This window comes from Gavia stellata, chromosome 24 (genome assembly GCF_030936135.1).
Source record: "Gavia stellata isolate bGavSte3 chromosome 24, bGavSte3.hap2, whole genome shotgun sequence".
NCBI classification, from domain to species: domain Eukaryota; kingdom Metazoa; phylum Chordata; class Aves; order Gaviiformes; family Gaviidae; genus Gavia; species Gavia stellata.
Window position 1 is genome coordinate 1,293,149 of NC_082617.1, and position 26,301 is coordinate 1,319,449.

General features: G+C 60.3%; 2 protein-coding genes across 2 annotated transcripts in view; both read right to left on the reverse strand.

Annotated features, from left to right (window-relative positions):
* Nucleotides 1–9,285: 9,285 nt before the first annotated feature.
* NRARP (NOTCH regulated ankyrin repeat protein) lies at nt 9,286–9,633 on the reverse strand. Its single transcript, XM_059828956.1, has one exon. The coding sequence runs from the start codon at nt 9,631–9,633 to the stop codon at nt 9,286–9,288; it is 348 nt and encodes a 115-aa protein (XP_059684939.1).
* Nucleotides 9,634–20,834: 11,201 nt separating this feature from the next.
* Nucleotides 20,835–26,301, reverse strand: part of EXD3 (exonuclease 3'-5' domain containing 3) — a 202,647-nt gene continuing 197,180 nt past the window's right edge. The window contains exon 20 of the mRNA XM_059829024.1: nt 20,835–21,169. Within this exon, the coding sequence (XP_059685007.1) occupies nt 20,835–21,169 (335 nt within the window). The remainder of the gene's footprint in view (nt 21,170–26,301) is intronic.

A 26,301-nucleotide genomic window follows, 5' to 3' on the forward strand; every position in this document is an offset into this window, starting at 1 on the left:
CATAAGGGACCTCTGGTATCAGCACGAGACACCTGCCCCGCTGGGTAAGCACCAGCAGTGGTGAGGCAGAGGTGGCTGGTCCTCGCTCAGGGGCTGGTGGGCACTTCGCTGTGGCCCTCGGCTGTGCCTGGCCCTGCAGGAGCCCTCCTCCTTCTCACCCTTCACCAAGACCAGAGGCTCTGCCCTTTGGGATTGTCCGTGGCAGATCTTCGCTGCCCTAAAATTTGGGTGTCCCCATCGCCCCGTCACTGCCACAACACTCCCCAGCACCGTCAACGGGCAGGAGACATGGGGGTCCCCACCTTGTTGTGCCCCCAGAACTGTGCGGTTCCCATCCACCCCCCGGCAGCTGCCCAGGCTGCCTGCAGAAACCAGGAGCTCCATCCCAATGGAGGAGTCCAAGGGTCCCCAGTGGGGAAGAAACCTGGAGCACGGGTGAAAGGCAACTCATCTCCCTGTGCGGTGGCCAGGGGGCTTTTGTCCTTCTTCCGCCATGCCGAGGGGCCGGAGCCTGGCGTTTCCCAGCCCGGGGCAGACGCAGCCCCCGGGCAGCCCAGCGGGGATGGGGAGCCCTTCCCTCCGCCTGGCCGGGATGGAGCGGGACGACGGGGCTTTCTCTTTAATGCAATGCTATGAATACTCGGGGTCTTTCTGCTCGCTGTTTAATAGATTTGAATGTGAAAAGGTGGTGGAATTGGGAAGAGGGGAAGAGAAGGGGGAGGCCAGGCCTCTTTGTTCGGGGATGCTGCTCCAGCCTTGGATTTATTTAGCATTTGGAGGGCTCTGGGGTCTTTCTCTCCTCCCCAGCCACTGCAAAGGCTCGCTCCCTTTTCTGCCTCATGCTTATTAGCATAGCAGCTGCTCCGAGAGAGGGGCTAGGCAAGAGAAAAGGATAGAGGCGTCCGGGAAATGAATAGGAGGGGAAAAAAATAGCTTAAAAGGACACAGGCTTTGAATGAGGGGGAGTTGTGAGTGGAAAAGGGGACGGGGGCGGCTTGGAGTTGTCACCGTAGCTGTGAATGTGAGCAGGCTGAAATGCAAGGACCCACCGTGGATGGTTGCCCTCGCTGGGCACTGTGCCGGGGGACGAGGGCCTGATCCTGGTGTTCCAGAGTGAGGCCAGGGCTGCCCCATGCCCCCCTGCCCCTGGGGACCCACAGGGCGGTGGGTGCTGAGCCAGCACCCTCCTGCACCCACAGCCCTACTGCCTCGGGTCACCCTGCACCCCTCTTCCTTGCAGGGATTCGGGGTGCCCCAGCCCCCTGCAGCTGAGGCCGGGGGTCCCCCCGAACTGAAGCATCTGGGGGGAGATGCCAGTAAGTGTTGCAGCAACTGGTGGTTCCCAATGGTGTTGGGCTGCTGCAGGATCCAGCTCTGCTCCATGGGGCAGGCAGGGCACAGGATGGGGCAGCAGGGGAAGTCCCCAGGGCACGCTGCAAGCGTGCAACCAGTGCCTCCTGTTCCCACACCGCTCCCCGGCAAAGCCCTCCAGTCACTGGATGATTGAGTGGAAAATATAATAATTAAAGGAAATCAGGTGTCCAGGGAGCTGCAACACCACTCCTGCCCCTGCTCGCAGAGGGATGACCACGCTGAGACATCCCAGCGAGAGCTCCTCAAGCAAGGAGGGGTGTGCAGGCAGAGGTCTGGTCCTGGGCAGAAAACCCGGGAGAGGTCTGGGCACATTCGGAGCCCATCTGTGCAATTTTATTGTGTGTAGTAACATTGCTGTTGGCTGGGCATAGGTAAGAAGCATTTTTTCAGCTGGAGAAAACAAGAAATGAGGTTGCAATGCACTGCCAGGGGTGAGACGAGGCTGCAGAGGTGCCATTTCCAGGCAGAGGCTCTCCTTGGTTGTGTAATTCATTTGGAGACAGGAATCTGCTTGTTGTGCCCTTGTGTTTCAGGGCAAAAACCATCAGTCCCAGGGTGCTGCTCAGGCCCCGTGCAAATGCTCATCCTTGCACCGTCCCACCAACACATCGCAGAGGCTTAGCAGAGCCGGCAACTGTTGCCCGGACAATGTCCCCTCTGGCCACGTCCCCTCTAGCCAGGGGTAAGCATGGCCGTGCTTGCTGCGTCAACCCTGCCTCTGCCCTGTGCTGTGCGGGAGCGTCTGGCTGCACCCCCCTGCACACCCCCGGCAGGGCTGGCACCACGGAGGGGGTCAGCAGAGCCAACCCCGCTGCTGGCATGTCCATCCTGCCCTGGATAAATACGAAGCTGGTTGGTGCTGGGCTGGATCAGAGACGAGGAGGGTGGATTTGTCAGTGAGCAAGTGCTGGCCGTGGCCGAGGACAGCCCGCCGTGCACTGCCCCGCCGGAGGGGCTGAAGCGAAGAGCCGATGCCCACGGCTGGGTTTCTGTGCCCCTCCACACTCCTCCGGGCTGCCAGGGCTGCTGCCCAGATCACGAGGGGAAAAAGCAGCAGGAGGACATCTCCAGCTCAGCCGGGCCAAGGTCTGCCGCCTCGCGAGGGTGCTGCCAGAGGCTTGCCCTCAGAGACCGCTCCCAGCCACAGAACGGTGTTGGATTTGGGCTGGACGAGGAGTTTCCAAATAAAACAGTTGTCCCAACCACCCCTCAGCCTGCCATTCATCCAGCTGTCCAGCTTTGCCGCTGTCCATTCTTCTACCCATCCCTCTGTCCATCCCCAGTCATGCCTCTATTCCCCAATCCCTCCCCAGCCACCCCTCATCCCTCCGTTCCTCCATCCCTCCACGTCGCCAGCGATCCCCCCCAACCCTCGCCAGCCATTCCCCATTCTCCCCCAGCCATCCCCCCATCCAAGCAGCCTTCCACCCCTCCAGACCCAAGGCCCATCCACTGTCCTCCTCCAAACAAGCCAAACTAGGGAGTTGCCCTCTTGGCCATTTCTTTAGGGTCAGGAAAAGAAACCTGCTAACGTGAAGAAGCCAAAAACTGCATTGCACTTGCAGGTCTGCGTCCCACCCGGTGTGACACCCAGAGGTCACCTCTCCCTGGGCAGCCCTAGAGATGGGTGCCCATGGTGGCGCTGGGACACAGCAGCTGAAAACTGGTGAGACACTGGAAGAGGCTGCCCAGGGAGGTGGTGGAGTGACCATCACTGGAGGTGTTCAAGGAACGTGTGGACGTGGCACTGTGGGACATGGTTTAGTGGGCATGGTGGGGTTTGCTGGTTGATGGTTGGACTTGATGATCTTACAGGTCTTTTCCAACCTTAGTGTTTTTGTGAAGAGTTTTTGGGAAGAGAAGACGTTTCTCCTGCCCACACGACAGAGCAGTGTCATTCCCTGGGGGGCTCGCTGCCACCACGGAGAAGCGGGAGCCACCCGCGGTCCCTGTGCTGACGCATCCCAGGCCTGGGAGCATCCCTGGGGCGACACAGCCCCCCAAGCATGGAGGTCTGCAGGGTCACAGCTATTTTTAGGGCATGGGGGCTTGGCACTGAAAACCCCGCACCCACCTTGCGGCAGGGTGTGAGGGTCATGCACGCTGCAGGAAACCCCCAAAACGGCTCCATGCTGCAGGAACGGGGCAGCCAGCTCCAGCACCAGCACAGGAAGGACCTTGGGGGCCAGGACCTTTGCAGCGAGTCGCAGCACCAAACACCGCAGCAACTTTGGGTCAGGAGCAAAACGGGCTGAAACCATGAGCCGTCCCGTCCTGCACAACACGCTGTGGACCGCCGGTGCCGCTGACCGCAGCCTGCCCGGCCACCGCGCCACCCCCTGCACCCACCCACCAACCCACCCACCCATCCACGCAGAGGGGCTCACCCTGACGGCGGGGATTTTGCCCAGAAAGCATCGAGAAGGGGCAAAATACGAAGGCTGGAAGAGAGGCCAGCCTGACCGGCCAGACCGAGCTACCGGCTCCTCCCCGGCACCGAACAGTAGTTGATTGTTATTTTTTTTTTTTTAAAAAAGGTAACTCCTATTCGGATCTGCAGGCTGCGGCATTATCATAGTCATACAAACGCCCAACAAAGCATCTATTTAAAATGTACTGAATTTTGATTACAGCCCGTCCCCTCTCGCTCGCCCGCTCGCCGTCTTTCTTTCTCATTCATTACTTACTGTGTTAAGCTCCCTGAAATTCAAATAAAATCCCACCTCCTCCCCCCCCATCCATATGCGTTGGTCGATTCAGCGCCGATGGCTGGGCTTGACGGATGAAGGGCGATAGAAGAGAAGACAAAGCTGTCAAACCTCGCCGGGCTGTGTTGACTTTCCGTCACCCCAGCGGCCGGAGGGGAGCCCGATCCATCTGGTTTGGAGTCAGTAGCACAAACAAAAGCAAAAGACAATGGCAGGAAGCACTTGAAAGTTCAAATTCTTGCTTTGGTTTCTCTTGGAACAACAGCACCTACGTAATGCGGCCGGCGGACAATAACGCGCGGCCAGGGACACGCAAAAATGCCAGAAGAATGTGCTTACGCCACCAAACGATCCAATATTTTTGTTTTATTGGAACCAAAATAGAAAAGGAAAAAAAAAGGAAAAAAAAAAAAAGCTAGTCTTTGGAGTTCCTAGATTTCTTGGATGGGGTTTCTGCAGAGAGGAGAGCTGCAAAGCGGGGAGGCCACGGGCCATGCAGGGAGCCCGGTACGGGGGCTCAGGCCCGGGGGGTCGGGGTTTGGCTGTGCCCTCGGCATGTCCCCACTGCTGGGGCCATCGCGGGTGGCAGCCCGGGGACGCAGGGTGTCTTCGCGGGCGCTGGGCTCAGCGCCAGGGGTGCGTGATTTGTATTCACCGCCCAGCCCAAACGCCCTGCAAAGGGGCTGCCATGGGCCCCCCGTCCGCCGCAGGGAGAGAGGAGCTTTGTGCAGAAATGCTGCTTTTCCTTGGAAAAACCCATCCTTGAGGTCGTGGCCGGCCCGGCCCGGCTGCCTGAAGCCCTGGGACAAGGTGAACGGCGAGAAGCCACGGGGCTGAGCCGAGCCGGGCCGAGCCCAGCCCCGCGGCAACCCAAAGCAGGCGCCTGGATGAGTTTCTTGAAGCATCCCGAGCCCGGGGGGGAGGCGGGGGTGAGCTGCACCTGCAGGGGTAACCCCGCAGCGCCCCGGCCCTGGGGAGCACCGCGACGGTGGGAGGTTTGGTGGCACTCGCCGGTGGGTCGGCGTCACGCAGTGCCCAAGTGGGACGGCATCGCACCATGGCAGGAAAAGGGGAGCGGTGCCCACCCTGCACACACGTCCCACAGATTTGGCCACGGTCGGCGGCTGCCGCGAGACCCCGGGCGATAAACCCACAGGACCACCAGTGGTTGTGACTGATAGTTTTGGTGTCATTCGTTTTTTCCTGCTAAAAACCAGCTGGGTCACTCGGTGCCTGCCTTTTCCATGCCGGGCTGCCGCCAGGGCACCCTGGGGCAGCCGGCTGTGTCCGTCCCAGGCACCGTCCCACGCTGGCAGTGGATGGCACAGGGCTTGGCACATCGGAGTGGAGGCTGGCCAACCTGGAAAGGTCACACCGAGCTTTTTCTCTGGGTTTCCTCCCCACTGCCATTTGCAGGACACCCCTCCTGGCATCCCTGGGAATGCACACCCCAGAGCCAAACTGAGCGTGGCACGAATTTCCCAGGGATTTAGACATCTCCAGGGCTGGCGAAATTATCGATACAGAAAAAAGCCTCATCCAAAACCTCCACGCTGCTGCCAGTGAGGGAGGCTTGCCTGCACCCTGCCTTCAAAGCGCCGGCTGCGGGTGGGGCCCGGGTGGTGCAGGCACAGGGCTGCCTCCGCTCTTCCCACTTCCCGGAGCAGCCGGATCCTGCCTGGAAAGCCTCCAAAGGTGCAGGGCTCAGCCTGCTTTTGGGCACCGGCCTGCTCTGAGCCATGCGAGGAGATGCCTTTGGGGATGGAGACCCCACGCCACCCCTCACCCCATGCCCCGTCCAGGGGGTGGCTGAAGCCGCCATCGGTCTGACAGCAGCGAGAGGTGACCCCGTCCTCACAGCCCAAGGGCTTGGCAAGGACCAAGCCACCCCAAACCCTTGCTGGAGCCTGGGGCGGGGAATAAATAAGGCTGGGAAGGCTTGCAGGGAGCCATGGGGATGCTCAGCCAGCGAGGCCGGGACCCAAACCATGCACCCCATTGCCATGGTCCATGGGAGCGGTCCCAGGACCTTGTGCAGAGCTCCCACCCCACTCCCTCGGGGTGAGCGGCTTCTTTGGGAACATCTCAAAGACCACATGCCCGGTCCAGCCCCAGGGTTCGGTTTGGGCCATCAGCCCTCCACCAGCCTCCCAATGCTGGGATGGGGCAAACCAGGACACCCCCCAGCCCAGACGTCGGGAGCTTCCTCCCGCCCGTGGGAAGGGGCTGGCACAGGCTGTGTGCATTCCAGCAGCCCCCCCAAAGTCCACCCCAACCATCACCCTCCGGGGATGCATTTAACCCCAGAAAAGCCGCAGGTTTGGGCACTGAAACAGGGACCTGGGGGGGCCTGGCCAGCCACCCCCCAGCCCGGGAGCTGCGCAGCTTCACCCATAACCACGTGGAAAAGAACAAACGAAAAAGCCTTTTTTTTTTATAAAAAGATCAATGAAAAATTTATTTATAAATTTCGCACTCTGGGGCTACACATCTATATCATACACTCAGGAATATGCTGTACTGTACAGACTTTATCCAGTTAGAAATGATCATATAGTGACCCACATACAGCTTCAATATAAGCCTAAAAATTCTTAACATTAATTAACATAATTAAAAAAGGTATTCGCATCTAAAGAAAAATCTACAGAAAAACTCCTTTCTGGAGCAATCTGTGCATCAGCTTCAATGTCTGCTTATTTCACTGACATTATCAATATATTCTTCTTACAAAAATAATAATAATAATTAAAAAGATGACTGCCGGAAGGCGACCAGTCATGCACGAAAGAGCCTCCCCCACCTGCCTCTTTTTTTTTTTTTCCTTGTACTCCCCGTTTTGGCGTGAAGGGTCAGCAGCACGATGAGCCAACAAGGGGGGTGGGGGACCCTCATTTCAATTTGAATCAATCTGCATCCCTTTTACTTCTCAGGATCAAGAGAGACGGGGGGGGGTGTGGGGGTTGCATAGAAAATTGAAACTCTAGGGACTAGGAAGGGCAGCAGCTTTTCAGTAAAATACAAAGGGATGTAAAAATACATCAACTCACAATTTCAGAGCAAACCCCCTTCCCCGACGTACAGTTTCCCAAAAATCTCAGCGTGACTAAAGCTCCAGGAGGCTGGAAAGGAACAATACTTTTCTTAAACAACTCACCCAGCAATTCACACAGGAGATTCACAGTCTTAATAGGTATTTTATAAAAATATAAATATGGGTTACATCATGTTGTCTTTACAACACTGGACAGAGCTCCCTTTAGACTGGGTTTATAACCAAGATTTCTTTTTAAAAATCCATCTAGAACTTGGCTTTACAATACACTTTTTAATATCATGTCATAAATGTTATGACATTTCATTGTGGCAAATCCATTTAGTCAAAAAAAAAAAAATGTGCAACCATCTGGTAACAATGATAAAACCTCGCTAGAAAAGATCTTGTTCCCACCCCGTAACTATCGCACAGAAGCACCAGTGGAAGTGCTGGACACCCCCTTCCATGCTCACGGAAAGACTCCGGCCAAGCAGTTCCTTGCAAATTACAGCATTAACAGTAGACGCTTTCGACAGGGCTTTTTTTTTTTTTTCCTTTTTCTTCTTTAAATCTGGAGCTTTTAAAAATCATCATCTCATCCATTGTTGAAGTGGAGAAAACCAAAACCAAACTGCAGGTGAAACCATCAAGAGACAAAGCAGAATATTCAGTGCAACGGGAAATAATCATGGCAGACTCAAGTTTTTTTTAGTTTTAAGACTAGGAAAACAAACAAAAAAAAGCATATTTCCCAAACCATATTTTTGAAACACTCACCACCAGCTTCAAACAAAACCAGGCTCACAATCTTCACCCACAAATATATACATACATGATAAATAGTTAAGACACAACCCAAATAAACCAGCAGGTAACTATTTTCTTTTTTTTTTAATCATAATGGTTTGGATGCAGGGAGCAAGAGAGGAAAGAGCGGGGAGACGGCAGTGATACGGATGGTTTTAGTGCAGACGAAGAGAAGAGGGCTGAAAGACCAGCGGGAGAAAGGAGACTTCTGAAATTTTCCGCATTTTCCAAATGGATGTTCTTGTGCCATAGCAATAAAAAGCAGCATTTGCGATTATACGTGCAGTCACTTCAAAATGCGACTTCGGGTGGCTTTCTCTTCTTCCTCCCTTTCTTTTATAAATATATATATTTAGGCATATATATATAATATAAAAGGCGGGTGAATCGACATACGTCAAGTGAATCGTTCTGCATTGAGAAGTGTTATCCAAGTTTCACCAAACGAAAAAAAAAATAAAGTTCCCAAACTATTTTCAGTAGTTTTCCGGCATCTCTCTAGGCAGCAGAGAGCGCTCGCGCCCCTTTTCTGTGCAAAGGCAAATCCTCTGCCTCTAGAGTTTATTTCATTTTTTTTTTTTAAAAAAAGAAAAAAAGTCCAGGATTTGCTAATCCCCCTTTACACACAAAACCAGAAGGATTCAATGTCTTTTCCTGGGATCTCCCGCGTGCTAAACGGATTCAAGGAGCGGGCGAGGACGCAGACTTTCTTCGGACACCCAAGAAAACCAAAGCAGAAAACCCAACGCAAAAGAAAAACAACAACAACAACAACAAAAAAAGGAGCAACCTGGGGTGAGAAAACCGCGTCTGTCATATTCCGATGGAGTCGCCTCGAGAAAGGAGAAGCGGTGGTGGGAAGACGCTGGGAGAAGCTTTCCCGCTCTTCCTCGCCGGGAAGGGCCGGGAGCCCCCAGCCTGACGCAGGGCCCTGGGCCTGGGGGGCACCGGCAGCGCCCGGGGAAGGCGGGTGGGTTTCGGGGAGCCTTGAAATGAATTCGTTTCTGAGCCAGAGTACTTTAAGTCGGAGGGACGGGAGCGGGGAAGGGGGGAGAGCGGATTAAATATTAGCGGGGAGGGGACGGGGGAGCCCTTAAAGCATCTGCCCAGATGTCACACTGAAACCGTGAATACTGTGAGTGCGGCCGAGGTAGATGGAGGAGAAAACAAAACGTATTACAGTAGGAAAACGACCCTTGGGAGGCAAAACCAAACCAAACCAACCACGTAAAACTCGGAAGCGGGCGAAGGGCGGCGCGGGGAGGTGGGGGGGGGGGGGGGGGCCCGGATCCCGGCCCCGCGGGGCCCGGGAGCAGCTGTGGCGGCCCGGAGAGGGGAGGGGGGGGGGCGGCCCCGGCATCACCGGGCACCGGCGGAGTATTTGGCCTTGGTGATCAGGTAGAGGACGATGTCCTGGTGGCCCCCGAAGGCGGCGATGTGCAGCGCGCTCCAGCCGTCGCGGTTGGCCAGGCGGATGTCGGCGCCGAACTTGACCAGGAGCTTGACCAGCTCCAGGTTGCCGTCGATGACGGACTGGTGCAGCGCCGTCTGCCCCTCGGGCCCGAAGGAGTTGACGTTGAACTCGCAGTTCGTCATGTTCTGCAGCAGGGACTGCAGCTCCTTGGTGTTGCCGCGCCGCACCGCCTCCTGGAAGACGCGCTGACTGGGCGGCGGCGCCGCGCACGGCGACACCTCGCTCTGGCTCATGCCGCCGCCTCACGCCCCGCCGCCCCGCATGGACGGCGACGCCCGCGCCCGCCCGGGCATGCGGTGGCGGGCGGCTGCTGCTGCCGCTGTCGCCGGCCGCCCCGCAGCGGCCCCCGGGCCCCGCCGCCGCCGCCGCCTCCTCCGCGCTGCCGCCGCTCCGCCGCCGCGCCCGGGCCTCTCTGGAGCGGAGCCGGCCCCGCGCCGCGCCTTTTACCCACCCTTTTATTTGCATAACAATGGCACGGCCGTGACGCGGCGCCGCGGGGCGGGGCGCCGCCGCCGCGCGCCCATTGGAAAGACGGGGCGGGGAGGGGCGGGGACGCAGCGGGAAGCCACGCCCCCTGGGGAGAGGCGCCGGGGCGCCCCTCCCCCACGGCGTGAGCTGCGCTGGGGGGGGCGATGGGGGGCGCTCCCGGCTCGGCTGGGCTCGGCTCGGCCCGGAGGTTCGCTCGGCTCCGTTCGGCTCCACTCGGCTCCACTCGGCTCCGCTCGGCTCAGTATAGGCCGGCACGGCCCGCTTCGGCACCGCTCGGCTGGGCTCGGCTCGGCCCGGAGGTTCGCTCGGCTCCGTTCGGCTCCACTCGGCTCCACTCGGCTCGGTTCAGCTCGGCTCGGTATAGGCCGGCACGGCCCGCTTCGGCACCGCTCGGCTGGGCTCGGCTCGGCCCGGAGGTTCACTCGGCTCCGTTCGGCTCGGCTCGGCTCGGTCTATCCCGGCTCGGCGTGCTGGCCTCAGGCAGGGGGCACCACCGCCTAGGCCTGCGGGGCCGAGCCGAGCCGGGCCGAGCCGAGCCGAGCCGGGCCGTGCCGTGCCGTGCCGAGCCGAGCCGTGCCGCACCGTGCCAGGCGGCTGCACCGCGTCTCCCCGCAGCGCTGTGCCCGTCCCCAACCACCCCCCGCGCCTCCGGGACGCCACCGACCCCCGCGGCGCCCCCCAGCCCGGACCCGCTGGCCCCGAACCCCGCGGGGAGCGGGGGGGACCAAGGGGCTGCGGGGGGGTCTTCGCAAAGACCTTCACATTTCGGGGCGACGCTGGTTTATGTCCCCGTGGGCAAACAGGGACAGGTCACAGAGGGGGCCGGGGGGGTTCAGCCCCGCAGGATCGGGCCCCTCTGGAGACACGCAGCAGGGATTGCACGAGGTTTCGGGGATCCACGGGTGGGATTGCTTTTGGGGGGAGAAGACGCAGCCCCCGCCAGGTCCCGCTGACCCCAGAGAGACTCAATTTGGTCGCACAGGGCTTTATCCAGGGTCGGATCCACTGCCCAGCCGATGACCGGATTCCCGGTGCGGGAGCGCTGGGAGGTGCGGACACTGCGGCTAGGCGGGAAAATGGGCAAAAAGGTACCAAAACTAGTGCACGAACCCAAAACCGCACCGGAGGGGCCCTCCCGGCGCCCGTTTGGCCTGTGGGGAGCAAACGGCGGAGGCTGGGTGGCAAGTAGCATCCCCGGGGCCGGAGCTCGCGTGTCTGCCGGGCATTTGGCCAGCCGGAGCGGAGCGAGAGGTGCCGGAAGAAAGGAAGAAGCGTGTTGTAAAACGAGGTGAGAGCAGCCACGCCGAGGGCAGCTGGCCAGCGAGCTGCTGTCACCTGGCCGTGCCGGCGCGTCCATTTGGAGATGGAAAGGGAAAAAATCAGCCAGCTGCTAAATTCTGCCCCGATGGAGTTGAGAGCGCTTAGATGAAACATGCCGCCTCGGAGCCGTCCATCGCACGGATGGAAGACGGTGGCCGTGAGCTCAGGGCATGACTTGCCCTGCGGTATTTTCCCGTGGCTTTTCCCTGCAGCAGCCGGGGAAGGCTGGGCCTGGGTCCTGCTCCTTTGCTGGAGGAGGTGGCACCAGCTGGTTTGGGCTGTAAGGAGTTGGCAACACAGCTCCTGTGTCTCCTCCTGTAAGGGCCTACTTTTCTAAGTCCATTTCTGCAGCTAGTTTGTCTCATCCCCTTCCCTATCTCCATCCCTACCCCATTCCCATCTCCACGTCCATGCCCCCATCTCCCCATCTCCATCCCTACCCCATTCCCATCTCCACATCCATGCCCATCTCCCCATCTCCATCCCTACCCCATTCCCATCTCCACGTCCATGCCCGTCTCCCCATCTCCATCCCTACCCCATTCCCATCTCCACGTCCATGCCCCCATCTCCCCATCTCCATCCCTACCCCATTCCCATCTCCACATCCATGCCCATCTCCCCATATCCATCCCTACCCCATTCCCATCTCCACATCCATGCCCATCTCCCCATCTCCATCCCTACCCCATTCCCATCTCCACGTCCATGCCCACCTCCCCATCTCCTTCCCTACCCCATTCCCATCTCCATGTCCATGCCCACCTCCCCATCTCCTTCCCTACCCCATTCCCATTTCCATGCCCACGCCCATCTCCCCATCTCCATCCCTACCCCATTCCCATCTCCACGTCCATGCCCCCATCTCCCCATCTCCATCCCTACCCCATTCCCATCTCTACGTCCATGCCCTCATCTCCCCATCTCCATCCCTACCCCATTCCCATCTCCATGTCCATGCCCCCATTTCCATGCCCACGCCCATCTCCCTATCTCCATCCCTACCCCATTCCCATCTCCATGTCCATGCCCATCTCCCCATCTCCATCCCTACCCCATTCCCATCTTCATGTCCATGCCGCCATCTCCCCATCTCCATCCCTATCCCATTCCCATCTCCACGTCCATGCCCATCTCCCCATCTCCACCCTCATCCCATGCCCACGCCCACCCCCATCTCCGTCCCCATCCAGTTGCTGTCCATCCTATCCCCAGCCCCCTCTCCATCCACATCCCTATCTCCTCCTGCCTGCCCATCCCATCCCAATCCCTATCCCATCCCCATCTCCATCCCATCCCCATCCACCCCTGTCTGGTCTCCATGTCTCACCCCCTTTGGTTCCCCCGAGCCAGAGCTCTCCCAGCCGCATCTTTAACACCAGCGTATCGAAGCACATCGTTCTCGCGGAAAAGGGATGATTGGGACGTGACTGCGGTCAGGGGCTTGGGGACGGCACAGCGCCGCGGCCGCTGCTGCCGCTGGGCTGCAGGCATTCCCCTTCTGCTGTCCTGTGTCCGTGCAGCTTCTCCCAGGACATCCCCGTGTACGGAGGCGTGGAGCCCCCGCAGCGCTGGCACAGGGCACGGAGGTGGCCTTGGGGTCCACGTGCGGGTGCAGGAGCCAGGTTTGCCGGAGGACAGCGAAGAGGAGCCACCCCCTGCCTGTCCCTTCCCCCTGAGGGCCCCGTCCCGGGTCGGGGGTGGTGGCTCTGTCCCCCATCACCCAGCCACCGTGGCAGCGGGGGGCACCAGGGGCAATCCCTGCCTTCCTCTTCCCCGTGTCACCTTGCCAGGGTGAGTGGCGGGACTTGCCGTGACTCAGGGTGACTCACGGGGAGTTACGGCTGAGCCCAGGGGCCCGGCACAGCCCGGCAGTGCAAACAGCCGCACCGCAGCGTTCGGGGAGTGCTAAAGCCACGGCAGCCCGTGACCGTTCCCCGGCACTAAACCCGGCAAACCCACTGCGGCAAAGCCGGCAAAGGGAAAGCAGCGGGTCGTGCGGCGGTTCTGCTGGAGCCGGGTGGCACAGCGGTTGCGATGGCAGGAGCCTGGCAGTCAGGGCTCCGCTCCGGCTGGCTCACCCCATCCTTTCCACTCCTAAATAGCCCGGCACAGCTGATTTTGTGCATTTACGGGCCGTATCCTGCTAGGTGTCGAGCCCTCTTAGCGAGCCGTGGGAGAGTGGGAATTGCTCACACCTCCCCGGTCTGGGGCTTGGCCAGAGTTACATCCTCGCAAGCAAATCTGCGTTTGCCAGTGACACTGGTGAGAAAAATAAAGCGCCCGGGCAGGGACCCAGCCATGCAAATGTTCAGGGCTGGCAGGTGGGGGCAGGACTCGGCCTGGGAACGGCGCCAGAGGGGGAGGGAAAATAGCAAAAAAAACACCAAAAAAAAAAGGAAAATAAAAAGGCAATTTTGAAACTCTGCGTTTTGGCTCCAATTTCTGCCCCAGCTCTGTAACCGGAGAGGAGCCGGGTGCGGTGGTATGGCCGGACAAACCTCCCCGCATGGCTCCGGCTGCCCGCTGGCCGGCGAGGGGCTGCGGAGGGGCCGGCGGCGGGCGCTGGAAGGCCCCTTTCCTCCCACCCGGCGCTCGCTCGGCAGGGCCCTGCAAAACCAGTAGTCCCACCCAGTGATTTATCCGCTCTCTTCTGAGAAGAGGGGAAGCCGCGGCGAGTGCCGGCTGCGGACGGCGGCGGGAGGCGGGGAGAGGGACCCGGCGCTGCAATGCCTTTAGCACACCGAGAGGTGCGGACCAAATTTCCCCTCCTCAAGAGACATGACGACCAAAATTCTCCCCGCTCGTGAGAGCCTGTGGGCAAGAGGAGAAGGGACGGCTGCTGCCGGCTTTGCTGGAGGGGCTCGGAGCCGCCCTGCCGCGTTGGGCTGGGCACATGGTAGCCCTCTTCCAAAAAAGCCAAGCGGGCAGTGCCTGTCCTCTGGGCCAGGCGGACAAGCCAGCAAGAGTCCAGCCACTCCCGGAGGCCTCCTTGAAAGGAGCCGGAGAGCCAGGGGGACGGATCCGGGGCAGGCGGCGAGGGGGCGTGCCCCCACTTAATTCATTAAAATGTGTCGGAGAGCGTGGGAAAGACGAGAGCTTTTCTTCCCAGCGCAGAGACCCAGCAAAAGGCGCGCGAGGGAGAGCGACCCGCCTGCTCGGCTCCCCGCGAGCCGGGAGGAAGCGCAAAGGTTTCCTCCGCCGCTGGCCCCACCGGTGCTTTGCCTCCCGGCTTTTTGGCAAAGCGGTTGCTGGAGCCCCAGTGGGGAAACGTGGGGCTCGGCCAACGCCGCCTGCCCGGCTGCGGGGACGCAGGCAGGGAGGGGAGCCCACGGGGGGCCGGGGTGCTGGGGGGCTGCGGTTGCTGGGTGGGAAGGGTCTCCCTTGCGGAGATCCACCTTCGGGAGGGAGGAGAGGGGAGCCCTGCCCCAGGCAGCTGCTTTCTGCATGGGAGCAGTGGGGAAGGGGCCGTGGGGGGGTCTCAGGGGAAAACCTTCCTCTGTGCTGCATGAGAGCTGCCCTGCTCGCAGTGGGGGTCAAGCAGGGGCACGGCCATGGGACCAGTCTCACGCTCTCCCCGTCCAGGTAACGTCACACACCACGAGCCTTCAGCAACACCCAAGCAGGGTCCCTGGTGGGGCTGCGCCCCTGCCAGTGCGGCAGGCAGAAAGCTCCTGAAAGCCAGAAGCTGGGGTTTGTGAGAGAAACCTCCGGCTCGTGCGGCGAGGACATGGGTGCGGGTGCCCCGTGTCCTCTGCAGGGAGCAAGGCACCACAAGTAGAGCTCTCATGGGTGGTTCGGGGAAGCCCTGGGGACAAGGGGAGGCTCCAGGCATCCCCCGGTCCTCCTGGGACACCTGCACCATGGGGGCCACCGCAGGAATGTGGGCTGGGGACTGCCACTTCCTCCAGATGCCACCGCGGATGCTGGTCTGCGTGTTCCCTCCCTCCCAGCCTGTGACAAACAGGATTTAAAACCTGAGCGAGACTCAAGCACGGTCATAACCCCATGTGTGGCCGTTGTCCTCGGGGGGATGCAGGCAGGGGCATCCCTGCACGCCTGGCCCCAGGGCTGGAGGACCCCAACTCCCCGCAGGGGCTGTGGTGATGTGGTGCCGGGCTGGGTCGTCACACTGCAGCTTGGCCTTTAATCGTTCCAGTGCCCCGTCTTATCAGTCCTTATCCTGCTGGAAATGCTGCAGCTCTTCTGATGTTCAAACCCTGCCCGTGGCCTACAGCCTCCATATCTGACAGCGGGAAAATGCTGTTCGGGCAAAAGGCCACTGACTGGGACACCCTGGGAGGTGGAGAGCGGCTCCTGCCCTGTGCTGCTGGCAGGGCTCTCCAGCTGCGCCGCTGTGCTGGTGCTGCCGGGCCACCCCGCGGCATCGCCTTGGCTGATGTCCCTGCCACAGCCGAGCATGCTGTACCAAACTGCCTTGGCTCGAGCCCGTGTCTCCCAAGACACGCGGTCCCTGGGGCCGCTCGTTTGACTGCGCCGTGGGGTCACTCCTTTATGGTGGCCGTGGGGAAGGGTGTATGTTGCCCCACTGCTCCCAATGCACAGTTCCCCCAGAAGATGCGATACAGCCCCTTGGGACTGGCCAGGGGACCCAGTGACCGCTCCGTGGGGACATCCCTGGGGTCCAGGCAGTCTGTGGGGGTGACACAGCCATAACCCTCCGTGGGATGCACGGTGAGGCATGCCTGGCGAGCGGCTGGAAGCTCATTTGCCTGAGAGTCATGCCCATGTATTGGCAGGCTGATGGGAAGGGTCACGTCCCAGGCTATTTCCCAGGGAGCAACCATCCTCCTGATGCACCGACACCTCTCTCCTCTCCTACCCCCAGTGAGGGGCCAGCAGACGTGACCCCCAGCCTGTGGGAGCAGCGTTTTCACGGTGTGGGGCAGCATGAGGGCCGCAGCTTGCAGCCAGCCTCAGGCTTGTCGGCCCTGGGTCCGTGCCCAGAAACACGCCGGTTTGTTTGAAAATGGCAGCCGAGCAACTGGGAGCTCGATCGGAGCATCCGGCTGGAAGAGCGGTTCCGTGTCGAGGACGGTACAGCCCTTGCCCTCCTCCTCCTCCCCTGCCTTGCCGGCTGCCTTAGGGACCGACCAGCCCTAGTTCAAGACACAAAGTCAAACCAGGGAAAACCGAGCTGATTTCTCTGAGCCGGTCAAATATGCGGCGAGGTTTCCGCTCCAGATTATGGGAGGAAGGAAGTTTGCTCGGAAGGGGATGGGGATAAGGTGGGGGAGAAGGGAGGGAAGCACATTCCTGCCTGATGAGGAACAACGTTGATATATTCATTTGTAAACTAAAGCTGGCCTGAGCGCCAAACACCTTGTCCCCATCGAACGCTGAAGGATGTGCGAGGAGTACACAAGGTGAGAAGAGGAACCGGCCCGACATCCCACGCGGTGTGTGATTTTCAGGGCTGAGAGATGCTGCTCATTCAGGTCTCGTTCAGGCTGGTGTGATAAAACAGAGATAAAACTCTTCCCCGGTGCTGTTTTATCACAGGTCCCTCCCGTGATCGCATTTTGTGACGCAGGGGCAGGAGCTGAGCGCAGGCGAAGCGACCTGGGGGGCGAAGGGCTCTTGGCATGGGCAGCCCACCCCGAGCCTGCATCCCTGCGAGAGCGCTGCAGGAGCTGCCCTTCCAACACACGATCAAACGGCTCCATAAAACCACGGAGGGCTCATTGCTGCCCTAATAAATGTTAAACATTAGTATGGCACGGACAATGGGATTTTTTAATTATTTTTTCTGAAGTAGCCAGATAGGGAAATAATATTGTAGGCTGATTAAGAAGCTGGTTTCATTCCCTTTGATCTGTATCCACCATTCAAAACTGGACAATTTATTACTTCCTGGATGCTGACAAGGCCAGTCCGACGTGGAGTTTGATGTTGACTGTGTCGATGACTGGAGATGACCTTGCTGCACAGGTCCCACCTCGGCATCACCTCCTGCAGGCAGCAGAACGGGAGAGGTGCTTTGCTGGGTCTCAGCCGCTGCCCCCATCCCCAGGAGCTGGATGAGACCCTTTTGGGAGCTGTTTCATGCCATGCCCACGCGTACGCACGACGTGCTGGTGTCTGCCCTGGGTTGGTCTTCTCCGAAAACAAGTCCCACCGCGGTGAGCCTGCTCCAGCACAGCCGACTGCCAGCAGCCCAGCTGTAAGCACAAGAGCTCGCCCCCAAACTGGCGGAGATGGCAGGGAGATAAAATCCTAGAGGTGGCCAGGAGGTGACCCTTACTGTCCCCAGGGATCAGAGGGAAGGGCCCCTTCCAGGTGGCTGTGTGGCCAGGAGCCGTCCCCAGGGCGAGGGACAGGGCCAGCGTGCCCCACTGTCCCCCCCGCCGGCTCCCCTCCGCGGTGAAAGCGGTGGCAGATGGATGTGAAACCAGCGTGAAATATGAAAAACCCAGTGAGCAAAGCCCAGAAATGCCCACGGGCTGGCTGCAAGTGTTGTTTGGGAAGCTGCAGCTCCGACCTCCCTGCTCCTGGCTGGGGCCAGGACGACTCAGATGCTCATGTGACTCAGAAGCTTCCCCCAAATGGGCTCTGGAGAGGTTCGTCTCATCCTGTGACGAAGCATCGCTCACCGCAGGGACTGGCAGCGGGAGGGTCTGCAGCATTCCTGCTTTGCTTCATCCCCAGTTTCTGCCCTCCAAGAGCAAATCCCGAAGCGGCAGCATGCTGGCACATGGACGAGTCCGTGTGGAGCCCGGGGGGCTCGGGATGCTCAGCCTCCGGCGCTGGCAGTCCCATGCTCACCGGCTGGGGTGGCCCCACCAGTACCCTCCACCAGTGGCTGGTGTAGAGGGGCTGCTGGCAAAGCATGAGCCTCGTCCTCCCTTTGCTCAAAGGACACTCTTTAGGGTCCCCACGTGCTGCTCCAGGGTTGCTGGCGGTCTGGTTGCCCACCAGGACGTGGCAAAGCACAAGCCGGGAGCATTCACGGAGGAGGTGGCTCATGTGCTGGAGGAGCCGATGACTGATTTGCAGAACATCGAGGGTGCTGGCACCAGAGGTGGGTGAACGTAAGGACAATACCACTTCCAGGCATTGAATGGGTCACCTGGGCACACAGGGACAACGGAAAAACCCCCAGAGCCAGAGCACCAGCCCAAGGCTGAGAGTGGCAGGACGTCCTCAAAGGGCCAGACACAGCACCCTGCAGCCACGGGGCAGTGGGTGCCCCGGGTGGGTGGCTGAGGGTCCCTCAGCAGGGATCCCATGTGTCCCTTTCCACAGGTCTCCTGCCACCCAGCCCGGACACTTGAGGGCTCTGGGAAGGGCTCAAGGGATGAAACTGTCTTGGCAGCCCCAGGCAGCCCTCCTGCCCCTGAGCAGGGATGGGGAGGGAGGGAGGGATGGAGAGCTTCAGAGCCGGTGACACTGATGGGTGAGAAGACATATGCCGTGGTCCATACTGCTGGGACTGCAGCTGGCACCTGAAAGCACCTCTGTCCAAGCGTGTCCATGTCCAAGCAAGGCCACTGTCCTGTCACAGCACCAGAGATGACTCGGGATGGAGGGACCTCAGCTGGTCAGAAGGAAGGTGCTTGCTTCTGATGCTGCCGTTGGGAATGGGGGACAATTTTTAAACATCTACCCATGATGCAGAGGCAGAAAACGTGTTATCATGGGTGCCATTTCCTAGCACCAAAGCCCTGCACCGACACAGGATTCAATACTTGAGCTCATCCTGATGGCCCAGAACAAGGTAATTATGACCCAAAGACGGGGAGGTTGGCCCAGGGCACATAAAACCAGGGTCTGTGTTTGCAATGGACTCTATCATCACCTGCAAAGTGGATATTTGGTCTCTCCACATACCAGTTTTTCCAGCACCAGAAGCTCTACAAGCAATTGCCAGTGCACCAGCTCAGGTACATTTGAAGATGCCAGTTTAGCAGAACACAGCTTATCCTCCGCTGTCACCGCCTGGCCCCACGCTGTTGCACCAGAAATATGACAAAAATGGCCTGGAGGTACAAGGGAAGAGGAACAAACGAGGGGCGGTGGGTGGCCCTGGCCGGGCTGCGAGGGAGATGGGGATGGAGGGGTGGGCACAGGGTGGGCACAGGGCTCCTGCTTCCCTCTGCCATCTTCTGATGGCAATCGGGACAAAATAGCACACTGTGACCATGGAAAGTGTCACCAGGGATGCTGTGCCGTGGTGGCAGGGGGTCGTGCCCGCGGCCGGGGCTTGGCAGGGACTGCTGGGGAGAGAAGACGGGCGTAGTGGGGGGACGGCCACCTTTCAGGGTCACTTGTGCTAACGGCCAGGTAGGAGCTGGTAGAAAGAGGGACGTTTAAAGTGGAAAAAGGGTGGTTTTTTGCCAAAGGGCTGAGCCGGGGGGTGAGATGTCCCTAGCGGAGAAGGAACCCCTGGCACCGCAAGGCCAGGAGCGCTCGGAGAGGGAAGGCGAGTCTTACGTTGCAGTGTAAGCTGCCCGGGCAGGCATTTCGCTGGCCCGTAAATGTCACACTTCAGCCAAGAGCCCCTCGGGCCCTCTTAGCAATAACATCAGGGCCTGGCAGTTAACCGGGATTACAGGAGGAATTCTGCAAACGCTCCTCAGTTGCAGGGTGGAGCGGTTTAAGCCTCTCCCTGGGCCAGGCGGCATTGGCGGCAGCGCCCGGAGCTGCAGGACGGATGCGGCTGGGCTCCCCTCCTGGTCCCCCCCTTGGCCCCTGCAGCCGGGTGCTGGCTAGTCCCCACCAGTGGCCCCAGTTCCCAGTGATGGTGGGACCACACGCTCCGCTGCCGCTCCTGTGCGTGCCCCACAGAGCCCTGGGTGCGGGGGGCAGCTTGATGGGCCCACCCGGGGGGAGGTGGGCAGGCGGGTGCTGCTCACCCCCCAGGCTGGCACGCAGCTTTGGCATCAACGGGACACCCCCCCGCCCCGGACCAGTCCGGCTCTGCTGGGGCATCCCTGGCTCCAGTGCGAGGTGATGCGGGTGCCAGCGGGCATCGTGGCGCACCCAGAGGTTTTCCTGGGGCCACCCAGCAGTGCTCAGCCCCCCCAGGTCCCCACGCCTGCGCCCACCCATCATCACCTCTGAGGAATGCCGGGATTGCTGCTGGGAGGGTAGGACCAGAGTGAGAGGGGACGCTGGGGACAGGTCCTGGTGTGACACGTGTCCCACAGGCTGGGGAGCGCTCTGGGCACTGGAGATTCTCTCTCTCCCCTGTGCTGCTGTTGGGGACGCAGCTCCTGGCTCCACAACACGAGTGACCTGGCAGAGCGGCACCGGGGCGCAGGCGCCGGGGCCTGACGGGTGCCATGGGGTCGGTACTGTCTGGGTGGCATTTTGGAGAGCTCTGCCACCCTCTCACCATGCCCAGCCTGGAGGGAGGCAGAAATAAAGCAAAGGGTCTGTTCCTGGCTACCTCTGATTTAATGATCTCATGGAGGCCACGTATTTTCGGGCTGTCGGAAACCATCAGTGCAAATGTGACAGTCCCCTCCACAGCAGACCCCAAAATGAGAGCCCCCCGCTTCCAGCCTCACACCACAAACCCACAGCCCAAAATCTGCTGAGGTTCAGTGGGGAGCGCATCCCCCGCGGTCCCCGTCCCGCTGCAGAGCCCCCGCATCCCCCCTCAGCTCAGCTCGTAGACGCTCTGCTCGTCCTCGGTGGTGACAAGAACATCCTGAAACTGGGAGACGACGCGTCCAAAATGGGACCCTTCCCAAAACACCTTCCCGCAGCGGGTGCAGCAGTAGAAGTCGGTGAGCTCGGCTTTGTCCAGCACCCCGGGGGGGATGGCAGAGACCTGCAGGACCGTGCCCCCCACCAGCGCCGTGGACGCCCCGCGCTGCTCCGGCCCCTCCAGCTGCTCGCTGTGTGGGGTGTAGTCGGGCTGGGCTGCATCGCAGGCTGGCATGGTGGCATCGCAGCTCTGGCTCAGCTTCTCCTCACACCTCACCAGGCAGCCTGCGGGGAGAGGAGACAGCAGATAAGCCACCAGCCACTGGTGTGATGAGTGGGGTCTGTGCTCAGCCACGTGAACGACCCTTGTGAGGGGCCGATCATCCCTGCAGGGAGTCCAGGCTCTGCCTTGCATCCCAGGGAGGAGCATCCCGTGAATTTGGGAGAAGGTGGCCACCAGCATCCACCAACTGCCTGCCTTGAGCATGGCACCTGTGGAGCCTCCTGCTCCCCAGCAGCTTCCCAGCACCTCCCGCAGCTCCTCCGCTGTGTCCTGCTGCTGCCCGGGCAGCAGTGGGGTCTGTCATGGTCTTGGGAGCTATTCCAGTCTGGGTAATGGCACCAGTGCTGCTGCCATACTGGGTGCAATTGTTTTGCCTCCCTGTCGCAGGTCGGGCAAGGCTGCTCTCTGAGTTGGGCTGTGCCCCCCCCTCCCCGGCTGCATTACAGAGCAAGCAAACAGCAAAGGAAGTCCTTACTGCTGCTTTAATTATAAAAACATCATTAATAGCTGTCTGCACTGCTCGTGACACCCACAGCTCTCCTGGCCTGCCTGAGGATGCCAGCCATTGGGGTATGCGTGACATTCACCTCCCATCACATAACCTGGGCAGGAGGCACCGTGGGGCACGATGTGGGGCCGTGTCCCGTGAGCTGTCCCTGCACGCCCCGAGCCCTGGCCCCAGCGGGCAAGCGGCTCGCTGCCATCGCAAACAGTGCCACAAACCCCACAGCATTTTTGGGAGCTCGGTGCAGGCTCTCACTGCCCGCGGCTGGGGCACGGCAGGTCGCTGGATCCGGGCGGTGGAATCCGAGGGCTGAGCTCCCTCTCATCCGTGAGGACGCCTGGCAGCCAGGGACGCTGGCTGCAGTTATTGCTGTGGGTTGAGTCATTTTTGGCAGGGGGGGGGGCACTTGTTCTGCCCAGGCATCAATTAAAACAACAAAAGGCATCCTGCATCGCTCCAGCAGCACCTCTGGGGCATCCAGCCTGCCCCTTTCGAGGATCAGAGGGAGCCTGGTTGGGAGCCAGCTGTGATGGAGAGGGGCACCAGCATTCCTGGCTGGCTCTTCCCTGCATCCCAATGCTGTCAGGACCTGGGACATGCTGGTGATTATTGCGGGGGAAAGCAAGGCTGAGGACAGTCCTGGAACGGCCACCCTGTCCTGGCAGAGCCACCCCACGGCTGCCCGGCACGGCCTGAACCTTGCGCCGCACAAGCAGAAAGAGCCACAGCCTGGGAGAGGTGCAGGAGGCTCAGCTCACAGCAGCCCCTGGTTCCGGGGGCTCCCCAGAGCCCCCCAAGTCCTTCCACACCTCCCCAGAGATGACCAGCCCAAGGTGGTGGGGCACGGTCACCCCCCATTCCCAGCAGACAAACAGCCACGCTCCGGGTCAAGGCTGTCACGGGAGATGTTCTCAGGGTGGTTCTGCAGACCAGCCCCGCGCCAGCACACAGCCCAGGACGGCGCAGGTTTGGGGGCTGCTGCCACAACACGAGGGGAAGCAGCCCCAAGCCCAGTCCCGGCCACGAGCTGGGCTCACCATCGCTGTGCCCTGGGCAAGTGGCAGCCCTGTTCGTGGATGTGCCTTTCCTTCATCCTCTGTGTCTGCTTGGCACACCAAAATCCATTCTCGGAAAAAAACCGGTGACCTCAGTTTCCCATTTTCTCCAATTTTTGGCATGTGGTGAAGCACCCGGGCTGCTCTCAGGAGATCCCTATGCCAGCCGGAGCGGTGGCATGGAGGAAGAGCCCCATTCCCAGAGGTTTCTCCGGGTCAGAGCCCATCGGCAGGTGGCAGATCCCGGAGGCAGGAGGCAGGGGCTCTGCCCTCGCCCCGTCCCTGCCTCCCTCCTCCCTGTGCTATACGATGGCACGGGGTGGCCTCAGCCCGGGCACGCGGGGACCGGCTCGCTGAGGAGGCCAAGCTGCGGGCTGCACCTCAAAACACACAAACTCCCTGCAAAACCCTGGGCCATCACTTGTTTTTCTTCAGTTTATAACACACGGACGCAAATCTGCCTTTCCTCCCCTTTTCTATTCCTCGTGCCTGCTCTCGTGCACCAGACCTCTGCATCTGCCTCCAGGACCCTGACGGGAGGGACATCAACCTTGGTTGGGATTTTTAGATCCAACTGTAATCGAAGCGACACTGCCAGCAGCCAGCACCGATAGCCAACATCTTTCCCCACCGTGGACCCTAAAAAATTCCCCGGCCCAACCTTGCAGCACCCCAGCCCTGCCAGCGCCAGGGCACGGACACTCCATGCTCCTGCAGCGATCCCGGGCAATTTGCTCTCCTTTCCGACACGCTCCATCAGCTGCCGTGCTGCTGGTGGGCAAAGCCAACTGCAGACCCCCTCCTTCTCTGCATGGGGGGGTGGAGAAACCTCCAGCTCCCCCAAACACCCCAATCCTACCCCCCTGGGCTCGTGAGAAAAAGGCAGGCAGGGAGGAAAAGTTCATCCCTTAAAAGCCCAGGGAGAGAAAGGCCGTGATGGTCACTCAGCAGTTTTGCCTTTCCCTTGCACCAGCCCCCTCCTAATTGTGGCTCTTCAAAGGGTTGAAAATGCTACATCACTTCAAAGTGACCATTTTTGAATGGGAGCTTGTAAAACCCCTTCTCCCCCTCCCACCAAATTCTTTCCAGGGCTTTTGAAGATGCCTGTGCTCCCCTCGCTGCCACCCACTGAAAGGGCCACCGGGCGCCAGGCACAGGGTGCCAGCCGGGCACGCAGTGAAAACTGCACCGGGAAAAGGTCAGATCCCCCAGAAAAAAAGGGTTTCCTGGGGAAAAGGGGGGATTTTTTGAAGAACGGGTTTTTTTCTCCCCCTTGAGACAGGCAGAGCCCTCCCCTGCGGAGCTGCTGCTCCCGCGGGGCTGCAGCCCGCCTCGCCCGGATGCTGCGCACCACGGAGTTACGCCGGAGATGGAGCAAAAGGCATGTGTGGGGTGGTGCGTGGGGCCAAGGGGAGCTGAGCGTGTCCTTCCAGCGTGCCGGGAGTTTTTCAGATCTACTGCTTCCAGAGCTCTGCGATAGTTCGCGCCAAAGGCTGGATTCCCACCGCATCTCTGCGGAGGAGAAATGAAAGCGATTCCTTACCAAATCAATTCGAAACACCCCTTGGGAACTAATAATCCCATTATAAAACATCTTGAAAATAGAAAGCCCTTTTGCCTCTTGCTCACCTCTCCCCCTCTTGCCCGGATCACCCTGGGGATGACAGAGCCCGACGGGGGGCTGAGCCCTGCAGCCCCCCAGCACCCCGGGGTTGAGCACCCACACGTGTTAAGTGGTGCAGAGCTCCACGGGCAGCAAGGATCGTCCCGCCCAGCACAGAGTCGTCTCCTCCTGCCCTCCCCACAGGCTGCGGCTGTGCCCTGCCCTCGCACGTGCTGCCCACCACATCTCCAGCTCCTGCCCACCCCTACTCGCCCGTGGGAATTAATATCCCACGGGAACAGCACAAACCGCTGCTTTTCCCACCCATGGGCACATCTCACCTCTCAGCGAGTGCTGCCATGCCCAGGGGAAAGGGGATGCTGCAGGACCCCAATTCTGCTTATTTCTGCATCAGGTTCCTCCCTGGGCTGAGCAAGGCCACCCTCAGTGGTGGGATCCCACCTCTGCAGCCCAGGAGACGTCCTTGTCACCCCTGTAGCAGCCCCACTTTGCACCCGAGCCACTGCCACGTACCCCAGAGCTCGGCTGGCCTCCTCCCAGCCTGGGACGGACCCCCTTCCTTCAGCCCCTGGCCACCGGCACCGAGACCATGGAGAAGACCCATGGCAAAGCTGCATCTCACGCCCTGGAGCACTGCACGGCTCCCAGCACTTGAAAACCAGCAGCACCTTCACCGCGGGGGACACAGAGCCAGCGGTGTGTGCCCCAAGGGCACGGCAGCATCTGGGGACCCCGCGGCCGCAGGCGATCGCTTAGGTGACAGTCGCGCATGAGTCCTGGATGGGAACTATTGCAACGGGGGGGCTGTGGTGGGCAAAGTGAGTTGTCCCAAAGACCCCAGGGAAGGCTGAGACGGGCCAGGAGCCCCAGCTCCACACACCCACTGTGAGGTTCTGCTTGTGGATGGAGGGGCTGAGCCCAGCGGGAGGGACGGGGGGCACGGCACGGGCTGCCTACGGTGGGTGGGGGGATGTGCACCCTCCTCTGCCCACAGAGAGGCCCTTAGCGGTGCGGGGGTCATATTGAAAGGTCACCGTGACGGTGACACCGGTGACCTGTAGTCCCTCCAGCCTATTCTGTCGGCTGCAACACAGGAGTCCCGAGTCAACGTTACTCAGACCCCCCACTGTGGGACAGGGGCACAGGAGAGCCTGGGAAGCCGGGACAGAGCAGGATCAGGGCAATCCTCATTTGACCCCGTGCCCATTCCCCTTTCCCAGGTCACACAGCCCTGATTTGACTGGAAACAACCCGTCCCCGTACGCGTGAGCCCTGGGCACCCTCGGGGTTTCAGTGTCGGGACACTATTGGGTAACCCAAACTCCCCGGGGGAGCCACGTACTTCTGCACAAAATCCTGCCCCCCAGGCCCCGTTTCTAGCCCAGGTCCCTCTGTGTCACCCCAGCTAAGACCAAGGCCTGGGGGTGAGGAGCCGGGTGCTTGTCCCGGCTGGCTCAGGCGGGGACCTGGCGCTCGCCCCGTGATTCCGCAGCGGGAACCGCAGCCTCCTGCCGCCTCCCGAGAGGCGCTCGGGTCTGGCAGCGCTTGTGCAAGCTGAGAGCCCTTCTCCCAGCCCGGCAGCCGCACCCAGCTGTCATCGCAACCACACACACGGGAGACTCGTCCGTAATTAGGCAATTAAGGCTGAGGTGTTTTGGAGAAAGCGCACATCGTAAAGGCTTTGCACAAGGCTGAAAGGAGACCTGGGAGCATTCTTGGAGTACAAAGGTGCATGGGAAACCTTGCCACGGTGAGAGATCGAACTCGATAAGAGGAGTTATGAGCCTGAGAAACGCACTCGATTGCAGGGCACTGAAGATGCCTGGTTATCTTTTCCTCCTCGATAAGGCAGATAAGCAAAGGACAAAGGACCCGGGATTGTGCAACCTGGGCTGCAGCAGCCCGGCCACAATCTTAAGACGTTCCCAGGGCGGAGGAGGGAGGATGAGC

Bases quoted from the DNA above. Each gene is read 5' to 3' on its own strand.
- NRARP (XM_059828956.1), bottom strand. From the start codon at position 9,633: ATGAGCCAGAGCGAGGTGTCGCCGTGCGCGGCGCCGCCGCCCAGTCAG.